Source organism: Erpetoichthys calabaricus, chromosome 13, assembly GCF_900747795.2.
Source record: "Erpetoichthys calabaricus chromosome 13, fErpCal1.3, whole genome shotgun sequence".
NCBI classification, from domain to species: domain Eukaryota; kingdom Metazoa; phylum Chordata; class Cladistia; order Polypteriformes; family Polypteridae; genus Erpetoichthys; species Erpetoichthys calabaricus.
The window spans coordinates 138,274,085-138,291,244 of record NC_041406.2 but is presented as its reverse complement, the minus strand read 5'-3'; the positions used below and the strand labels follow the sequence as shown (position 1 = coordinate 138,291,244).

Genomic DNA, 17,160 nt, shown 5'->3' with positions numbered 1-17,160 from the left:
GACGTATAAATTTAAATCGGGGGTGTTGGCGATTGATGTTTTTAGATGCTACAGTGATATTCTTTAAAATCACATTCCAGTCGAGAGACGATATCACGCTACCAAACCAATTTAATTGTCCGCGACTTCAGACTAGAGAAGCCTTACACAAGGTCGTACAGAAGACGGAAACAACTTCGTTTTAGATGACGACGACTGAGTGAAGAACAGCCGAGGATGAGACGACAGAGAAACACCACGGGTCCTAAGAATGTACCTAAGTGGGAAATAAAAGAAAAAAGGGCAGGATGGTCCAGAGAACCAAGACCGCAGCGAGCAGAGCCCCGACTCGTAAAAAATACCATCCCGCGTGGCGATCACAGGGTAAGGTTTACGCGATGAACTTTTATTTGAATTGAACTTGTCCTTCTAAAAATTCAAGGAAATATTTTTAAAAACAGAGTTCGAAGATTCAGAAGTTAGGTTACGCGAATGCCCCCTGAAGCGAGATACATTTTTTGTCGAGCCCTCCACTTTTTTTCTAGGCGTGACCGCGGATAAAATGCTTTTAATCCAGATTAGGCATAGTGCGTTACATGTTCACTTTACTGTGCATCACCAGAATAACGGACAAAATAATAAGTAATCTATATTTATTTTTGATGAAAGTTAAAAACATCAAGATTAAAACAGTAAAATACAAAAAAGGATTTAAAAGAATAAAAATGTCTAAATGGAATGCGAAATAAACCTCGGGTCATAGGTTCATCTTGCACGCTTCTCAAAGTTTCAAATTTAGTCTTGCAAGACAAATGGCTCCTGTCCTTTTTAGCAAAGCCCAAGGTGTTCAAACTTGAGAGACATTTAATAGACCGTGTACATAAGACTGGCACTTTAGTAACATTTCAGAAATTAACACCACCACTTTACAAAATGTGAATTTCCCCTTGGGATTAATAAAGTATCTATGTAGCTAAAATGAGACGTAATATATAAGCAAGCTTTGAAATGCTCCTGCACTGGTCGTTGTGAACTGCGAATTTAAAACCTTCCAAATGATACATTTCTCCCAGTTTTTAAAAGCAGCAGATGAATAAGGCTATACTTAATTTGTAAACCATATACTTAACCGTCATTTTTTGTATGGTTTCTTCGCAATAATGAAACATAATACTGTTTCATGATCAGAGATGTAGAATGGTAGTATCTGAATTTAAGAGTTATCAATAGTTGGTCAATTGTAACACAGTTATTTCCTTTTAAGTAATACTGTTTAAAATGTTGAATTGCCAGTACAACTTGATTTACACATTCAATTTCAATTTTTAAAATTATTTTTAAAGACTTGTGTGTGTACAGTAATCTTTTCCTGTTTTAAGATTTTGTTCTTTCCTTGCAGCCTCCTCCACCTTTAGTCAAAGTTGTTGAACAGTCTAATGTGTCCAAACCTTCTAAACAAGCATCTTATCAGAGAATGAAAACGAAACCTGAGAGACCACCAAAATCAAGTGGGGAGACCATCAAAGCCAGAGTGCCAAGACCACCGTTCGACAGCACTTTGACAGATAAAGAGGTTGGTTTTTAATATATCATTGTGAAACAAAATTAATTGTACATGTTATAGTCACAAATATGCGTAATTGCTCAGACCATGTTATTAGTAAAGAATAGGGCGACAGCAACTGAGAAATTGGCATAAAGTAGTTTTTAAGGCTGTTTTTTTTTTTATTAATCATAAGGACATGAGATGAGTAGTAAAGACTGAATGAACACTGAGTGGGTTTTCATGAAGGGAAAGGAAGAGGAGAGAAAAACTAAGAGAAATGATAGGCAAATAGTTTTAAAGTATTAAAATCTGAATAAACATTGAGTATTTATATGTGAAGTTTCACTGAAAGAAAGGAAGGCAAATTATTGTAAAGATTTGAAATCAACCTCAAATGTGTGGCACGAGGAGATAAAGGCAAGAAATACCTGTGGGAAGAGTTATGCAATCATTGAGGTACAAAATGAGGCAGGAGAAAACCATTGATGGCTGTGGTGGTGGATGACTTAAGAGGAATTGTCATTAAGGATGTCTTAAGACTGACAGGAGATATTAAATTGTGTTAACCCACATAATGGCTGAATTGGTGTTTTTACTAAGTTGATTACAATTAGCAGTGCTTATGGCTTTATGTGACTGTGTGGCTGCTGTGTTTTAATCTTTGAACTTATTAGCTTGTAGTACTAGGGTGCTATACCATGTTAGCTGTTATGAATGTAGTGAGAATTCAAGCAATAGGACATCTTTTATTGGCTAACTAGAAAGATTACAATATGCAAGTTTTCAAGGCAACTCTGGCCCCTTCTTCAGGCACTGGTCTGTAATCACATACATTACATCTTTGCCTGAAGAAGGGGCCTGAGTTGCCTCAAATGCTTGCATATTGTAATCTTTCTAGTTAGTCAGTACAAGGTTTCATTTTGCTTTATTAGCTTGAAATGAAAAAATTGAACAATTTAAGGAATTTGTGAATTTTTTTTGTTTTACTCAGAATGAATTGCCAGAGGGGTTGAACAAGAAAAGACTACAGGCTATGCTTAAAGAATTTGGGGAATATCCAACCAAATACAGGTATGATATTAGAGAGGTTATTAACAGATCAAAAGTAAATGTCTACAAATATCTTTCTGTACTTTAAATGTCCAAGCATGGTTTTGTTTTTTTACACATTCTTCTCAAACTGCAGAAAAAAATATGGTTATTAAGTAAATGTTGCTGTGATTTCAAATATATTTTAAATAATGACATCGACCTCTGCATTATTTAAGTAGATACATGTTGCCTAAATGTTTTACGATCATGTGATCATGTTATATCTAGAATATCCTATTGGAAACTGAACTTTTCTGACAGATTTCCTTGGAGAATAAGTATAAAAAAATTTCAGTGAACCCCTAGCGGCCAAGTTCTTTCACACATGTAGACACACATGTCTATAGATGGGTAAAATCTTTTCTACAGTTCATGTACAGATCTTGTTCATGTGTAATTGTTCATGTTGGATGCCCAGATTGTTGACTCCTGAAATAAAGCATCCAATGTTCCAAAGCAGAAGTGGGCGGTATGGCCTAAAATCCGTATCGCGCTTAGCACTGAAAATGTGGTCTCACTAGACAATGACATAATGTATTTATGTATATTATTCAGACAAACGTATTTCTTAAACAAGTGACAAATGTATTACAGATTAATGTAATTACCACAGGTGTGCTTGTTTTTCATCAGAACACTTGTTAAAGTTCTGCTACTCAAATAGATTCAAATGTAGAGGTTGCATTTGAATTGACAAAAGTATATCTTTGTTGCTCTCTCTCATTCACTTGCTTGCTGCGAAGCAAACCTACAGTAGTACCAGAAGCAGCTTCTTTTTGTTTGCATTGACTCACCAATCAGGTTGAAGCCCACAGCACTATGGGTAATTCTCTTTAAGGAGTATGCTCACTTATACACAATTCACAAGACACAAAGACGACATCTTTAAGAGACTAATATAGAGACACAAAAATGACATTTCGAGAATCCTTTTGCATTCTTGTTTTGTGTTTTTAAATGTTCATTAATGTTTATCATACTAGTGAGATGGTTTTCTCAAAGTCACTATGGAAGAAGACTTTCGTCTAGTATATGGGATCAACTGTTGTATCACCCAAAGAGAATCTTGAGCTAATGAATTCAGATTGGGTGAAACTCCATTGTATCCTAAGTAGGGCTAAAACATTGCTACATCACTATTACCCAGAGTTCAAACTTAATTGAAACAATGAAAGAAATTGCAATGAAATTCAAGGACCAAGCCAGTGCTGGGATCATCAGGAGCACACTGAACAATTTATAATGTTGAGGGTGTAATCCAAATTGATTGTTTTATCTCAAAACCAGTCAGGTTTATTCTGATTTGCTTTGTCCGTTATGGTAGTCGGAACAGCTGTTGCCCACACTGCATGGGTTGCAAAAGCTGCTCTGTGAAACTGCAAATTCAAATAGATGCCGCCCTCACCAATTCCTTTGACCTTGCCTCATGTTGACTTTCACTGTCCCCCACTCTGAAGAGAGACCTCGGTGTGCTATATCGCTGTCAAAGACGTCAAGTCAGCTACAAAAGACGGTTGCACAGACACGACATTTTATTTGAGTGGCATAGAAAAGATTCCTGAACATCATAACAAGAGTATTAATGTGTTTATTTTGTAAAATAAAATGTTTTGAACAGTCTTTATACATTTAGAAAGTGTTTTATGTTTATATGCAGCACTTTTGTTTTTTTTAATGATTTGAATTTCTTGATATTCACTTGTTTAAACAAAACTGTGCTTTTTCTAATCTGTTGTAATCTAATTAATACATTAAGCATGCAAATAAGGTTAAGTCTGCTAATATTTTAGGATGTTTGTCTGGCGTTCCCTTCTCCGCCTTCCTGAAAACCATGCTGCTTATAGTAGCTTAATTGACAAAGGCCCTCATTCTGCATACCAGCAGCTTCATCAGGAGTATCCTATCAAGAGCCAGAGGTTGGAACGAATTTTGCAGAGGTATGTGTTATGCTTTCCGCTCGTTTGTATTTAGTATAAGCATCATCTATCATTTTATTCTTCAGCTTAAAGCACAAATTCTGTTATTGCTCATTCATTGTGATAAAGTTAAATTAATTTGTAGCTCTTAGTTGGTGGAACAAGCTGCCCACCCCCATCCCAACTGCTGACTCCCTCAAAGTATTTAGGAAGCCATTGAACACTGAACTATTCTGTGAAGATCTGTCAAATTGTGAATGAATGGTTTTCTTGCTCTGTAGATATCTATCATATTCTTTATATTTTTTATTGTTTAGCTTTGTAGCTCCTCACTTGTGGTGATCAACTTATGTATCCTGTCCTTCTACACTTATTCAAAACAGTCTGTAGACTGATGTTCCTCGACTATGTTGATCTCCTTTGTAATTTGCTTTGGATGAAAGCATCTGCTAAGCAAATACATGTAAATGTCAGCAGTTAATATCTTTCCTGTGAGATTTTACATGCCATTTAAAAGTATGTTTTACAGACTGAACAAAAAGTGATCAACTTGAGTAGCCTGACAGTTAAGCATTTCTTATTTTCATGCCTTGCATTAGTCATAGATATTCATTTTTTCTTGACAGGATACTTTCCGCTCTGGCTCACTGGTCAGCTATCTTTGGGGAAACACGCTATCTTCCATTGGTGGCTTTTCCGTTTGTAAAACTCTTCCAGAACAACCAATTGATCTGCTTTGAAGTTATTGCCACATTTATTAGTGAGTTTACCTTTAGTATCTTTGCCAATTTTATTTGGAAAAAAAAAACTTGGTATATTTAAAAGTTGTTCTTATTTTTTGCTTTTCTTTTATTTTTTAGTGAATTGGTGCCAGCATTGGTTTGAGTACTTCCCCAACCCTCCTTTAAATGTGCTAAGTATGATTGAGAATATTATTTCTCATCATGACAAAGAATTGCTCCAGCACTTTGTGAAGTGCAATATAACTTCACAGGTAATAAAAGTGAAAAAACACCTGTTTGATGCATGAGCTGAGTTATCTCTTGAGTATAAATATCTTTCAAGCAAGAAACAAAAATTGAAAACAGGTCTTTACATGCTTTTAACATTTTTGCTTATTCAAAGCATTCATTTATTGCTGTTTCAGTTTTGTCAGTTGTCAATTTTGTTACATACAAATCTGCCAAATGTATATGCTCCTGTGTACATGTACTGGGTGTTGTAAAGATAAGAGGAGTAGCGACCAACAGAGGGGCTATAGAAATCCTACAGACCCCTGAAAAGATCCCGAAAATAAAGCCCCAACAAATTTAAGTTATGTGACTGCTTCAATAGTGACTACTAGATATCTTAATAGCCCTAGGATGTATTATCTTACAGCAACATGGGTACTAGAAAGGCAAGAAGGGGCAGCCACTGCCTGATGGACAGGAGTGGCAATGTGTTGATGTCTCATCTTAACATTTTGAATGATTATTAGCATGCATAATTCTTGGAACTTGTCGGACTAGTAACGCATATTGATTAATACAGTTAGATTTTCTCTCATTAAAACAAAAATCACATGTTCAAAAAAATAAGGTTTTTCACCTACTCCAGAACATTTCTTTCTTAAATGGTTTTCTATATCCCTTTTCAGATTTATGCCTGGCCTTTACTAGAAACTGTGTTTTCAGAGGTGCTTACACGAGATGAATGGCTCAAACTGTTTGACAACATTTTTTCCAACCATCCATCCTTTCTTTTAATGGTGAATGTGTCCTATATCATTTCCTCCAGATCAGCTTTGTTACACTGCTCATTAAAAGAGGACTTTGAGGTATGCTACAGATTATGGTTGTTTTGCTTTTAACAGTAATGATTGTTTTATGTTTAAAATATTGTACTAATTCAACCATTCACTGTGTTTACACATTTAGTACTATTTTCACCACCATAATACCTTGGACATCAATTCAGTAATTAAGGAAGCTTATCGATTAATGGAAACTACGCCTAAAGAAATTCATCCCTCGTTCATGCTCGATGACTTTGAGCCCTTAACCAGAGGACAGTATCCAGTGTTTAACAAATACCCTGCTTTTATTGTGGACTACCAGTCTCAAGAAAGAGAGAGAATTCGTTTACAAGAGCTGGAATATTTAAAGGAAAGGTAAGGTCTCTGGGGGTCTGAAAACCTTTTGTTTCCACTTTGTGTGTGTATATGTGTATGTGTGTGTGTGTGTATGTATGTATATGTGTATGTACACACACATACATACACCATATATAGTAAAATGGTGGATTAAAGCAAACTATTTCTCTCCAAAAGACTTTTGTCTGCCCAAAAATATTTTTTATGTTTATAGCTTTGCATTGTACATTTATACCTTTTAAAAACCATGTTAACTTACCACTTTGCTTGTTATGAATGGTGGTAAAGAAAAATGTTCCAAATAAGCTACATGCCAGAAATACTTATGTAGTTTGCACTGTTTTTCAGACAGATAACACATGAGCTTCAAGCTGAAGCAGTAAGGCGTAAGGCTGCTGATGATGCGTGGTACAGACAGCAGGAACTCCTGCAAGAAGCTGAAGAGCAGAGGAGAAAGTTGTTGCTGGAAGAAGAACAGAAGCTGATGGACCAAAGGAGCAGGTAAAAGTGGTTTTGGTTGTTTAGAATTCCTGAAGTTGGCTGTGAGATTTATTTCTCAGTATATAATTAGAAGATCTACTTCATACCCTTAATTTGACTGTTTTGCAGGACATTCGTCCTACATGAATCATTTAACTTTTGTTTTTTCATTTTTTATATTTGGGTATAGATGCATGATGTTCTGTATGATTAATGATGGTACATGCTATATCTGTGATTAAAATGTTTGTAGTATTTTAGATTCATCTCTCTACCGTTTCTGAAAGATAGAGGTTAATATGAAAGTTTAGTTAAGAAAAATAATTTACAAAAGGCTACTAATTATATCAGCAGTTATTTGTTTTTGCAAAGTCAGAATCAAAAGCAGAATTCACTTTATTGGCCAAATATACTATTTTGTAGTAAGAATGTATCTTTGTAGTATTGGTGCAACATACAAGAACAAAACAGAATACAAAGATTTGATAGATATATAGATAGATATATAGATAGAGATAGATCTATATCTATATCTATATCTATATATATCTATATCTATATATATATATATATATATATATCTATATCTATAGATATAGATATAGATATATAGATATAGATATATATAGATGATATATATATATTGTGGAAAGGCGCTATATTGGCGCCCGACCCGGCATAGACGGACAGTGTGGCATGCATAAAAATAAAACAAATCTTTATCTTTCTTCAACTGGGGGCCACGTCTTCCCTGTGTCCCTCAGCCACAGCACAGTCCCACAAAGCACCAAACAAAAACACCAAAGCAAACACACTCTTCACCCCCACTCCTCACGGCAAGCGTTGTCCTCCTCCTCCTCCAGACTCTGGCTTCCGGAGTGGTGGCTGCTGGCTCCTTATTATATCCCACCCGGAAGTGCTTCAGGTGATAATTAACCTAATTCAGGCTGCACTTCCGGGTGTGGCTGCTTTCCAGCCCACACAGGCTCGTTAAGCCATGCAGCTTCCCCTGGTGGTGGCCACGGAGTCCAACAAGGCTGAGCTCTGAAGTCCCTTGCCTGTGGCCCCGATGCAACCCAGGGGGGCTGCCACCAAGCATTCCGGGGGAAGTAGTGTGTAGCCCATGGCAACTCTACCGGAGCCAAGTGTCGAAGGGGCGTCCAGACTAGGGAGATGAGACGTGATCTTCTCGGAAGACATTTTGAAGTCCCACAAGAGACACTTTAACTTACTCCCAGCTCTTAAAACAACGACAATCGACAAGTAAAACACGCAGCTCGCCAGCAGATGATCCGACGGCATCTCCTTAGCGTGCGTTCAGCCGCCCCCCTTCACAACGCGAGCAGCGTTATACGTCCTGTGAGAAAGAGATGTAACCACACCCGGGGCCAGAAATAAAGGACAAGTATTGTTTTTACAAAAGTTTTTAAAGTAAAAGTGAAAATAATGCATATGTAACAATTCCCATGAAAATAACAATCTCTTTAAATTGTATACCTGGTAAACCAAACCCAGGGGTGGGCGAGCATATTAAACAATAAAATGACAAAATATGATTTAGCATACAGGGCAATACAAAATATAAAGAGGTAAAATAGGATTAAAAAACTCCAGGTTGTCTGGTGTGCAGATATACATACAGTAGATGCTGAGAAGAAGCTCAGACCTGATAAGTTGTAGTAAGTGTATCTGGGGTTGAGACAACTTTTTTGTTTTTAACCTTTCACTGTTCAAAGGCATTTGGCATAGGGAAGTCTTTGGAATAGGTGATGCCCTGGGCAGCACGTTAAACAGAGCTGATGCCCATTGTTTATATGTCAGTCTGTGAAATTTCACTTCCATTTTAAAGTTTATATCATGGTGCTTAGTCTGAAAAACATTTTTTTTTTCCAAAGAATGTATGAAGTTTCTAAAGATATTACATGTAAACAAACTAAATATTGAACTTATATTGGCAACCTGTCTGTAATAATTTGTTTAAAAAATATATTCTTGTTTTTCCATCATTAGAAACATATTTATTGGTATATCTAACCATTGGTTTCGACAGCAGTTAAACATTGATTAGTAAGCAGTTATGCTCTTAGGGTGCTTTAAGTCTGCTAAGTGAAAGTTAGAAAAATTTTAAAGATTTAAATCCCTTTTAATATTTTTAAGTGATGTTCATTCTGTAGTGGAAGATTATATTAAAAATTGAAATACATATTTCGCTCACAAGGTTAAAGTGATTTGTTGGATAATGGGGTAGCTACACACTTTACTCTAAATGGTTTATTTTAGGTTAGCTGCAATGAAACGTGAATTAAAAATAAAGGAGCTGCATCTTCTCGAAGCAGCCCGGAGACGGTTTTTGAAATATCAGCAGGACCAGAAAAAAATGGAGTTGCGTAGACTGGATGATGAAATTAATAGAAAGGTATGTAGCACTTTTATTTCTTGTTGCTCGTTCAGGTATAGTCATGCACAATTCTTCTTGATTTTGAATTTTTGTGGTTTGTTTTCCAACCTCCATACATTATCTGAACTAGCTTTAACCTGTACGAAACCTCTCCTGGCCGCATTGCATCCAAGACAGGAGACAAGCCTTGACAGGTCACCCATCTCCTGTAGCACAAAAGCTACACCCACCTAAACACCAGGCTCATTTATTGTGTTTGGACTGTGGAAGGAAACCCATTTGAGCATTAGGTAAACAAGTAAACTCCATACAGAAGGAATCACAATACTGGCGTCCATACTCCGTGAGGTGGTGAGCTAGTACATCACATGATTTAGTAGATTTATTTTCATAGAGCATTATCCTCCACATTTTTGTTTTAATTTTTTTATACATTTGTTTGTTTGCTAAAAAAAAAAAGTTGTGCATAATGAGCAGAGTGGAAACTAGAATGTGATATGTTTACTTCATGCTCAACATAGCGTTTTAGTTTACAAAATAAATTAATGTACTCTTAACATTGCTCCCTCCCTGCATTATGCATGTGGCACTCCATTTTGAAAATTCAGAGAGCATGTATGCTAGAAAGCCTAGAATTTAATAATTTGGTAGTCTACAAAAGATTCAGTAGTAAAGTGGATGTGCACCAGTTGTCCTGGAAAATCTGTACTAGCCCTCCGCAAAACGCATCAGACAAATATTTAGATGTACCAAAATTCAATGTAGAGCTTAGAAATAACAAAGCAGGCCTTCAGTAAAATCTGGATCTATTTCTTGAATCAAATTAATCCTCTAATTTATGTTTTATTTTTACCATGTGCAATTCTGGATAACTACAGTCATTATTTTGTGTAGTTACAATTCTGATTAGAGGTATTTGTAATTATATTTTGGCAAGTGAGCGTTCAAGTTGAAAGTGTGTTGTAATATAATATACAGTTCATCCGGAAAGTATTCACAGCGCATCACTTTTTCCACATTTTGTTATGTTACAGCCTTATTCCAAAATGGATTAAATTCATTTTTTTCCTCAGAATTCTGCACACAACACCCCAGAATGACAATATGAAAAAAGTTTACTTGAGATTTTTGCAAATTTATTAAAAATAAAAAACCTGAGAAATCACATGTACATAAGTATTCACAGCCTTTGCTCAGTACTTTGTCGATGCACCTTTGGCAGCAATTCCAGCCTCAAGTCTTTTTGAATATGATGCCACAAGCTTGGCACACCTATCCTTGGCCAGTTTTGCCCATTCCTCTTTGTAGCACCTCTCAAGCTCCATCAGGTTGGATGGGAAGTGTCGGTACACAGCCATTTTAAGATCTCTCCAGAGATGTTCAATCGCATTCAAGTCTGGGCTCTGGCTGGGCCACTCAAGGACATTCACAGAGTTGTCCTGAAGCCACTCCTTTGATATCTTGGCTGTGTGCTTAGGGTCGTTGTCCTGCTGAAAGATGAACCGCCGCCCCAGTCTGAGGTCAAGAGCGCTCTGGAGCAGGTTTTCATCCAGGATGTCTCTGTACATTGCTGCTATCATCTTTCCCTTTATCCTGACTAGTCTCCGAGTCCCTGCTGCTGAAAGACATCCCCACAGCATGATGCTACCACCACCATGCTTCACTGTAGGGATGATATTGGCCTGGTGATGAGCGGTGCCTGGTTTCCTCCAAATGTGACACCTGTCATTCACACCAAAGAGCTCAATCTTTGTCTCATCAGACCAGAGAATTTTCTTTCTCATGGTCTGAGAGTCCTTCAGGTGTCTTTTGGGCAAACTCCAGGTGGGCTGCCATGTGCCTTTTCCTAAGGAGTGGCTTCCTTCTGGCCACTCTACCATACAGGCCTGATTGGTGGATTGCTGCAGAAATGGTTGTCCTTCTGGAAGGTTCTCCTCTCTCCACAGAGGACCTCTGGAACTCTGACAGAGTGACCATTGGGTTCTTGGTCACCTCCCTGACTAAGGCCCTTCTCCCCTCATTGCTCAGTTTAGATGGCCGGCCAGCTCTAGGAAGAGTCCTGGTGGTTTCGAACTTCTTCCACTTATAGATGATGGCCGCTGTGCTCATTGGGACCTTCAAAGCAGCAGAAATGTTTCTGTAACCTTTCCCAGATTTGTGCCTCGAGACAATCCTGTCTCGGAGGTCTACAGACAATTCCTTTGACTTCATGCTTGGTTTGTGCTCTGACATGAACTGTCAACTGTCAACTTTATATAGACAGGTGTGTGCCTTTCCAAATCATGTCCAGTCAACTGAGTTTACCACAGGTGGACTCCAATGAAGCTGCAGAAACATCTCAAGGATGATCAGGGGAAACGGGATGCACCTGAGCTCAATTTTGAGCTTCATGGCAAAGGCTGTGAATACTTATGGACATGTGCTTTCTCAATTTTTTTTATTTTTAATAAATTTGCAAAAATCTCAAGTAAACTTTTTTCACATTGTCATTATGGGGTGTTGTGTGTAGAATTCTGAGGAAAAAAATGAATTTAATCCATTTTGGAATAAGGCTGTAACATAACAAAATGTGGAAAAGGTGAGTCGCTGTGAATATAAAGCTATTAAAAAAATAAATAAATAATTATATATATATAATATAATATAATGTAAATAGATTCTATTTATTAAGAATTTCAAAAACAAATAACATCACTTTTCTACAGTCACCTTCCTTTGTGATACAATTTTCCTAGTCACATGACACTCTGACACGACCAATTACTACTCCTCCTGCCTTCACTGTTACCAACAAAAATAGAAAAGTATATATATGTGTGTGTGTGTGTGTGTGTGTGCGTGTGTGTGTGTGTAACTAATGAATAACACTGATCAGAATGTAACTACAACTAGTCAAAGAAAAGCATTAAATTTCACAATCTTGCCATACACGTGAACCTCCTATTCTTAATGGGTTGGTTGAAATAAACCACAGTTGAAAAAAATAAGTTAGTCTGATTTTCAGTCTGTCTGATATTCAGTCATTGTTTGTGCTCTTGCACAATAATAATGTAAATTTGTTTATTCTTTTCTGTTGTGTAATTTTAAATTTTGTGAGCTATACTGTAGTGATAATGAGTTACTCGTCTTTTCTTGAGCACTGCCTCCCTTAGTAATTGCTTGGAAAACATTAGCAATTATTTGTTTTTGTTGAAAGAAACATTTATTATGTGCCTCTTTGCCATAACATTCTTGTAATTGTTTCTTTTTGGCTTTTTATATCAGGCATCTTTGAGAGAACAAGAGACGGCAAATGTGGTTCAAGACATTGAGGTGAGGCAAATGGAGCTAGAAACGCAGAGGAGGATTTTGGAGCAGGTAGGGATTAAACATTTTACAGGCATATTGCATTTGCCTGCTTTTCTACACTATTTCTTTGTGTTTGACAGTGTTGATTATTCACTTGAATCTGTACTTGTAAAGGACTGGCTTCATTCAGTGCAGTATATTGTTGTTGTAATCTACTTCATCGTCATGGGTGAAATCTAATAACACCATTAAATGCCCTCACAAAATAAAGAACAGTGTTTCACCATGTCCTCACACCACCTTAAACTACAGTGAAAGCTCGTTTATACAGGTGATGTGAAGAAAAACAGTCTGGACCTGATAGTCCTATTAACACTTTTGAAATAGGATATGTGTAATGTAGAATGTTCTTTCATTCTCATAATATACTTTGGAAGACACCACAAGCCAAAGGAAGTGGCATGAGCTGAATTTTACATGTGGTCAATTTAAACTAATGATACAGTGAAATGTATGTTTTTAAAAAGTCAAATGTATTTGTAAGAAGCATGGATCTTGAAGTGGTAATTTTCAAGGATTCTTGGAAACAGAAAATATCAACAGCTTTGATTTGGATCAGATGTAAGTAAATATTTTGGTGTTCTCAATACTGATCTCTTATTTCCATATTATTGTTTTCATTTTTATAACCAGGAACTTACTAAAGAACAGGAGAAAATAAATCGAGAAATAAAAGGACAAGTGGATGCCATGAGAAGAAAGGCTGAGGTGGAAGACAGTATGATGCAGAGTCTGATAGACACAGATGTTATCCAGGACTCTGCGAAAAAAAAGGTTCGGCCTTTTCATATTTTTTTTTTTTATAAAAGTGAGTAATTTTTGCCTCTATATCAGTTTTCATCATGTGGAAAGGTTGACATTTCCAATTATTGAAAATGTTCATATTTCCGATAGGGTGGATAAGGTTTTTGAACCTTTGGAATTACCTGTATTCCCTTTTTAAATTTAGTGTGAACTTTGTCTAAATCTTAATAACAGGTAATGAGAGTTGATTAAACCAATTAATAGAAACAGAGGACATGGACACCTTGTAGCCAACCCTGTCTATTATAAAGTTGAAATCGACAAAAAACGTGTTAAAATGCAATACAAGACGACTTAGACCAGAGTCCTATTCTGAATGTCAAAGGAGATGGTTCTTCTGGTCATATGGCTGCTGGGCAGGAAGAGGTGTGTCCAGGTGATTGGACACCGGAAGTGATGTCATTGGAGGAGAGCTGTCAGTGTTCTGGTCTGCAGAGGGAGAAAAAGAGAGTGTGTTATCACACTGTACCACCCACTGGATTAACTGAGAATTACCATGACCTGAGCCCTTAAACAAGGGGTTTCCAAGTCTGGTCTTGGTGGGCCGCAGTGGCTGCCGGTTTTCATACTAACCTTTTTCCTAATCAGTGAACAGTTTTCATTGCTAATTAACTCCTTTTCCCTTCATTTTATTAGCCCTGTTTTTAAGGATTCAGTCCTCTGATGTGATGCCTTTCTTCATTAAATGGCAACCAAACAGAAATGAGACGTATAACGAGCCAACAGATGCCCAGCTAAATTGGAACGTCAAACTCCAACCAATTTCACTCCAACCAGTTTCTTAATAAGAAGCCAATTTTTGCTGTTAATTGAACCCGTTATTGAATATCATGACTTGTTGTGGCTCTCATTCTGCCACAGCAGACTGTTCAGTTTCTGGTTTTTCTAAGACTACCGTCAAGATGTTTTTTTTTACCTGAGCAGACCAACATGACACGAGACCTTCACCTTTCTTTATTTTCAGGGAAGCTGGTCTTGTGGCAGCTGGTTTTGTGTCTCATTATTGTTTGGCTGCTCATTAAGGAAAAAGAAACAACCAAGGGGTCTGACTCGCGTCAATTAAAACTAAGGCAAAACAAGTTAATCAGCAGCAAAAACGGCTCACTAGTTAAGAAGATGGATAGAATGAAAACCTGCAGGCACTGCGGCCCACCAGGACCGGAGTTGGACACCCCTGCTTTAAACTGTCTCCCATGCACGCGTGTGTGAAAACAAATACCATTTTTTGTCTATTTTTGATCAAATCTTTACTGTCTTTGTTGAGATATGTGTGTAAATCTTTATATATAGTAACTGTTGGTACCTTCTTTAGCAGCAACGGTATCAAGCAGATACACAGGGAATATTTGAGGAGCCATCCTACACATATTTAGCCCTTTCTACTTAACACAGCACTTAGCTCACAGGTAATGTTGGGCTTTTTTGCATTTCTCTAAATGTTCTCTAATCAGATCCTGGAGGAGTCCTTGGCAGAGGCAGGTCGTTTGTGTGAAGATACCAACTGGCAAGTAAGAATGCTACAGAGACAAAGAATGGCAGATATGGACCGGGAGCGACACTATCAAGAGCTAGCTCACCTTGCTGAGGAGACTAGGAAGAAGGAAGGGCAACTTATTGATTTAATGCAAGAAGTGCAGGGTATTAAGGTGAGCTATTACATGGTCATTAACAGACTTGCCTAAATCTGAGAATTACTGTTTTAGTTTCAGTTTTGGCCCTTTTAAAGGCTCCCAGATGTTATTGGCGGCATTTGTTCACTGTTATGTTGATGGTTATAATGCATTTTTGAGTGAGGCAATAGAGCATCTGTGCTACTCATGACTACTTGTGAACTGATTTGTGTTTTGGCGTTTGAATATACTTCAGAACTATGGTGTCAATTTAAACGTAGCTCGTGTTTTACCATACATTAACATAGGTACCTTTTAAATACATGTGTATGTATGCTCTATGGTTGTGTTATGTAAACATTTGCTTGAGAAGGTGATATGGTACAACTTTTAATATTTTATGTTTGTTTTCTTAAATAGCATAAAATATTCAAACCAGTTTTGTTCAGTTCAATGCTGCTGAGACTAGATCCTTACAGGCAGGAGTCATCCCTGGTCAGGACGGCAGTTCATTTCAGATTTTCTTACATATGGTTACAAAGTGATTTATTAATTTGCTGTTGTAATGTTTCATTAAACTTAGTTATTTGGCTGATGCATTTATCCAAGGCGACTTGCAACATTTTTGATAGAGTTGGTTACATTTCTTTTTGGTTGTCCAATTGGAGCACAGGCATGGCCACACAGTGTCAGTAGCAGGATTTGAACCCCCCAGTCTAAGGGTTTGCAGACCAAAGCTTTAACCACTACTCCATACTGCCTGCCTGTTTCATATTACCTACATCTTACAGTATTACGATTGAGAAAGACATCTATGTTTTTTCTTACCTTTGCAGTGGGAGGAAGTTGTGGAGAAAAAAGCCCAGTTGGAAGAGGAGATGCAAGCCAGTGCCTTGGCAGAAGCTCGTCGTAACCAGTTTCTTACCAGGGGAATGGAAAACGTGGTACAGCAAAGACAGAATGCATCCGGACACAGTGAAAGCTCTTCAGGTGAGGCAGTCATCTGTTACTCGTTTATGTCATGTAATACATTCATTCATTTAGGGAATAAAAAAAAACATAGAAAGTAACCAATGTGAAGTTTCAAAGATTTTAGTGTATGGGTGCACATCTTGCAGAGACATTGGCTTTGCCTCTGCAGTATTAAAACGTACTTCAAAGTGGATTAACAACACTAAAATAACCAATTTGAGTGAGTGAGTGAAAAAGTGCCCTAGGCGATGTCTGCCCTGTGATGCACAAACATTCCCATCCAGGGTTGTTGCTATAAGAAGCAAGCTCTGAATAGGGCTTCACGTTCACATTGTCTAAGCAGGTTGCAGAAGTAATTAGAAAGGAAAATAAAATGTTAGATTTTATTGTAAAAACTGTTCAATTTAAATCAAGGGACATTATTCTTAGAGTATATAATGCACTAGTGACAGCACGTCTGGGGTATTGTGTACAGTTCTGGTCACCATGCTGCAAAAAAGACATAGCAGCACCTAAAGCTGTGAAGAGGTGAGCAACTAGGTGCAGCCCTGGACTTTAAGACGTGTCCTGCTGTGACAGGCTCATAGAATTCAACCTGTTTAGTCTTGAGCAGAAGAGACATAGCCAAATTCTTTCAACTAAATGTTGAATTACATATGTGAGGACACTAATGAAAAGTGCATTGAAGCAGAGACCTTGACAACCTTTAAGAAGTATCTTGATGAGATACTGGGATAGCTTAGCAATTACCTAAACAGTCAAGCCTGTTGGACAGAATGTCTCCTCTTCTTTTGTCATGTTTTTTATGTTCTTGATTATGAGAAAAGGTTGATTTGAAAAATTAATTAGTATGGGTCTGTCAGTTGTTTCCAGCCTTTTCT

The 17,160-nt window shown here is 37.3% G+C and overlaps 1 protein-coding gene across 1 annotated transcript in view; it reads left to right on the top strand.

Annotated features, from left to right (window-relative positions):
* The window catches only part of tbc1d31 (TBC1 domain family, member 31), a 1,102,325-nt gene that overhangs the window by 19,837 nt on the left and 1,065,328 nt on the right, over positions 1 to 17,160 (top strand). The window contains exons 8-20 of the mRNA XM_028817629.2: positions 1,379 to 1,552; positions 2,517 to 2,596; positions 4,408 to 4,554; positions 5,160 to 5,293; positions 5,394 to 5,527; positions 6,173 to 6,352; positions 6,453 to 6,685; positions 7,016 to 7,168; positions 9,428 to 9,563; positions 12,810 to 12,902; positions 13,527 to 13,667; positions 15,149 to 15,343; positions 16,144 to 16,297. Of these exons, the coding sequence (XP_028673462.2) occupies positions 1,379 to 1,552; positions 2,517 to 2,596; positions 4,408 to 4,554; positions 5,160 to 5,293; positions 5,394 to 5,527; positions 6,173 to 6,352; positions 6,453 to 6,685; positions 7,016 to 7,168; positions 9,428 to 9,563; positions 12,810 to 12,902; positions 13,527 to 13,667; positions 15,149 to 15,343; positions 16,144 to 16,297 (1,954 nt within the window). The remainder of the gene's footprint in view (positions 1 to 1,378; positions 1,553 to 2,516; positions 2,597 to 4,407; positions 4,555 to 5,159; positions 5,294 to 5,393; positions 5,528 to 6,172; positions 6,353 to 6,452; positions 6,686 to 7,015; positions 7,169 to 9,427; positions 9,564 to 12,809; positions 12,903 to 13,526; positions 13,668 to 15,148; positions 15,344 to 16,143; positions 16,298 to 17,160) is intronic.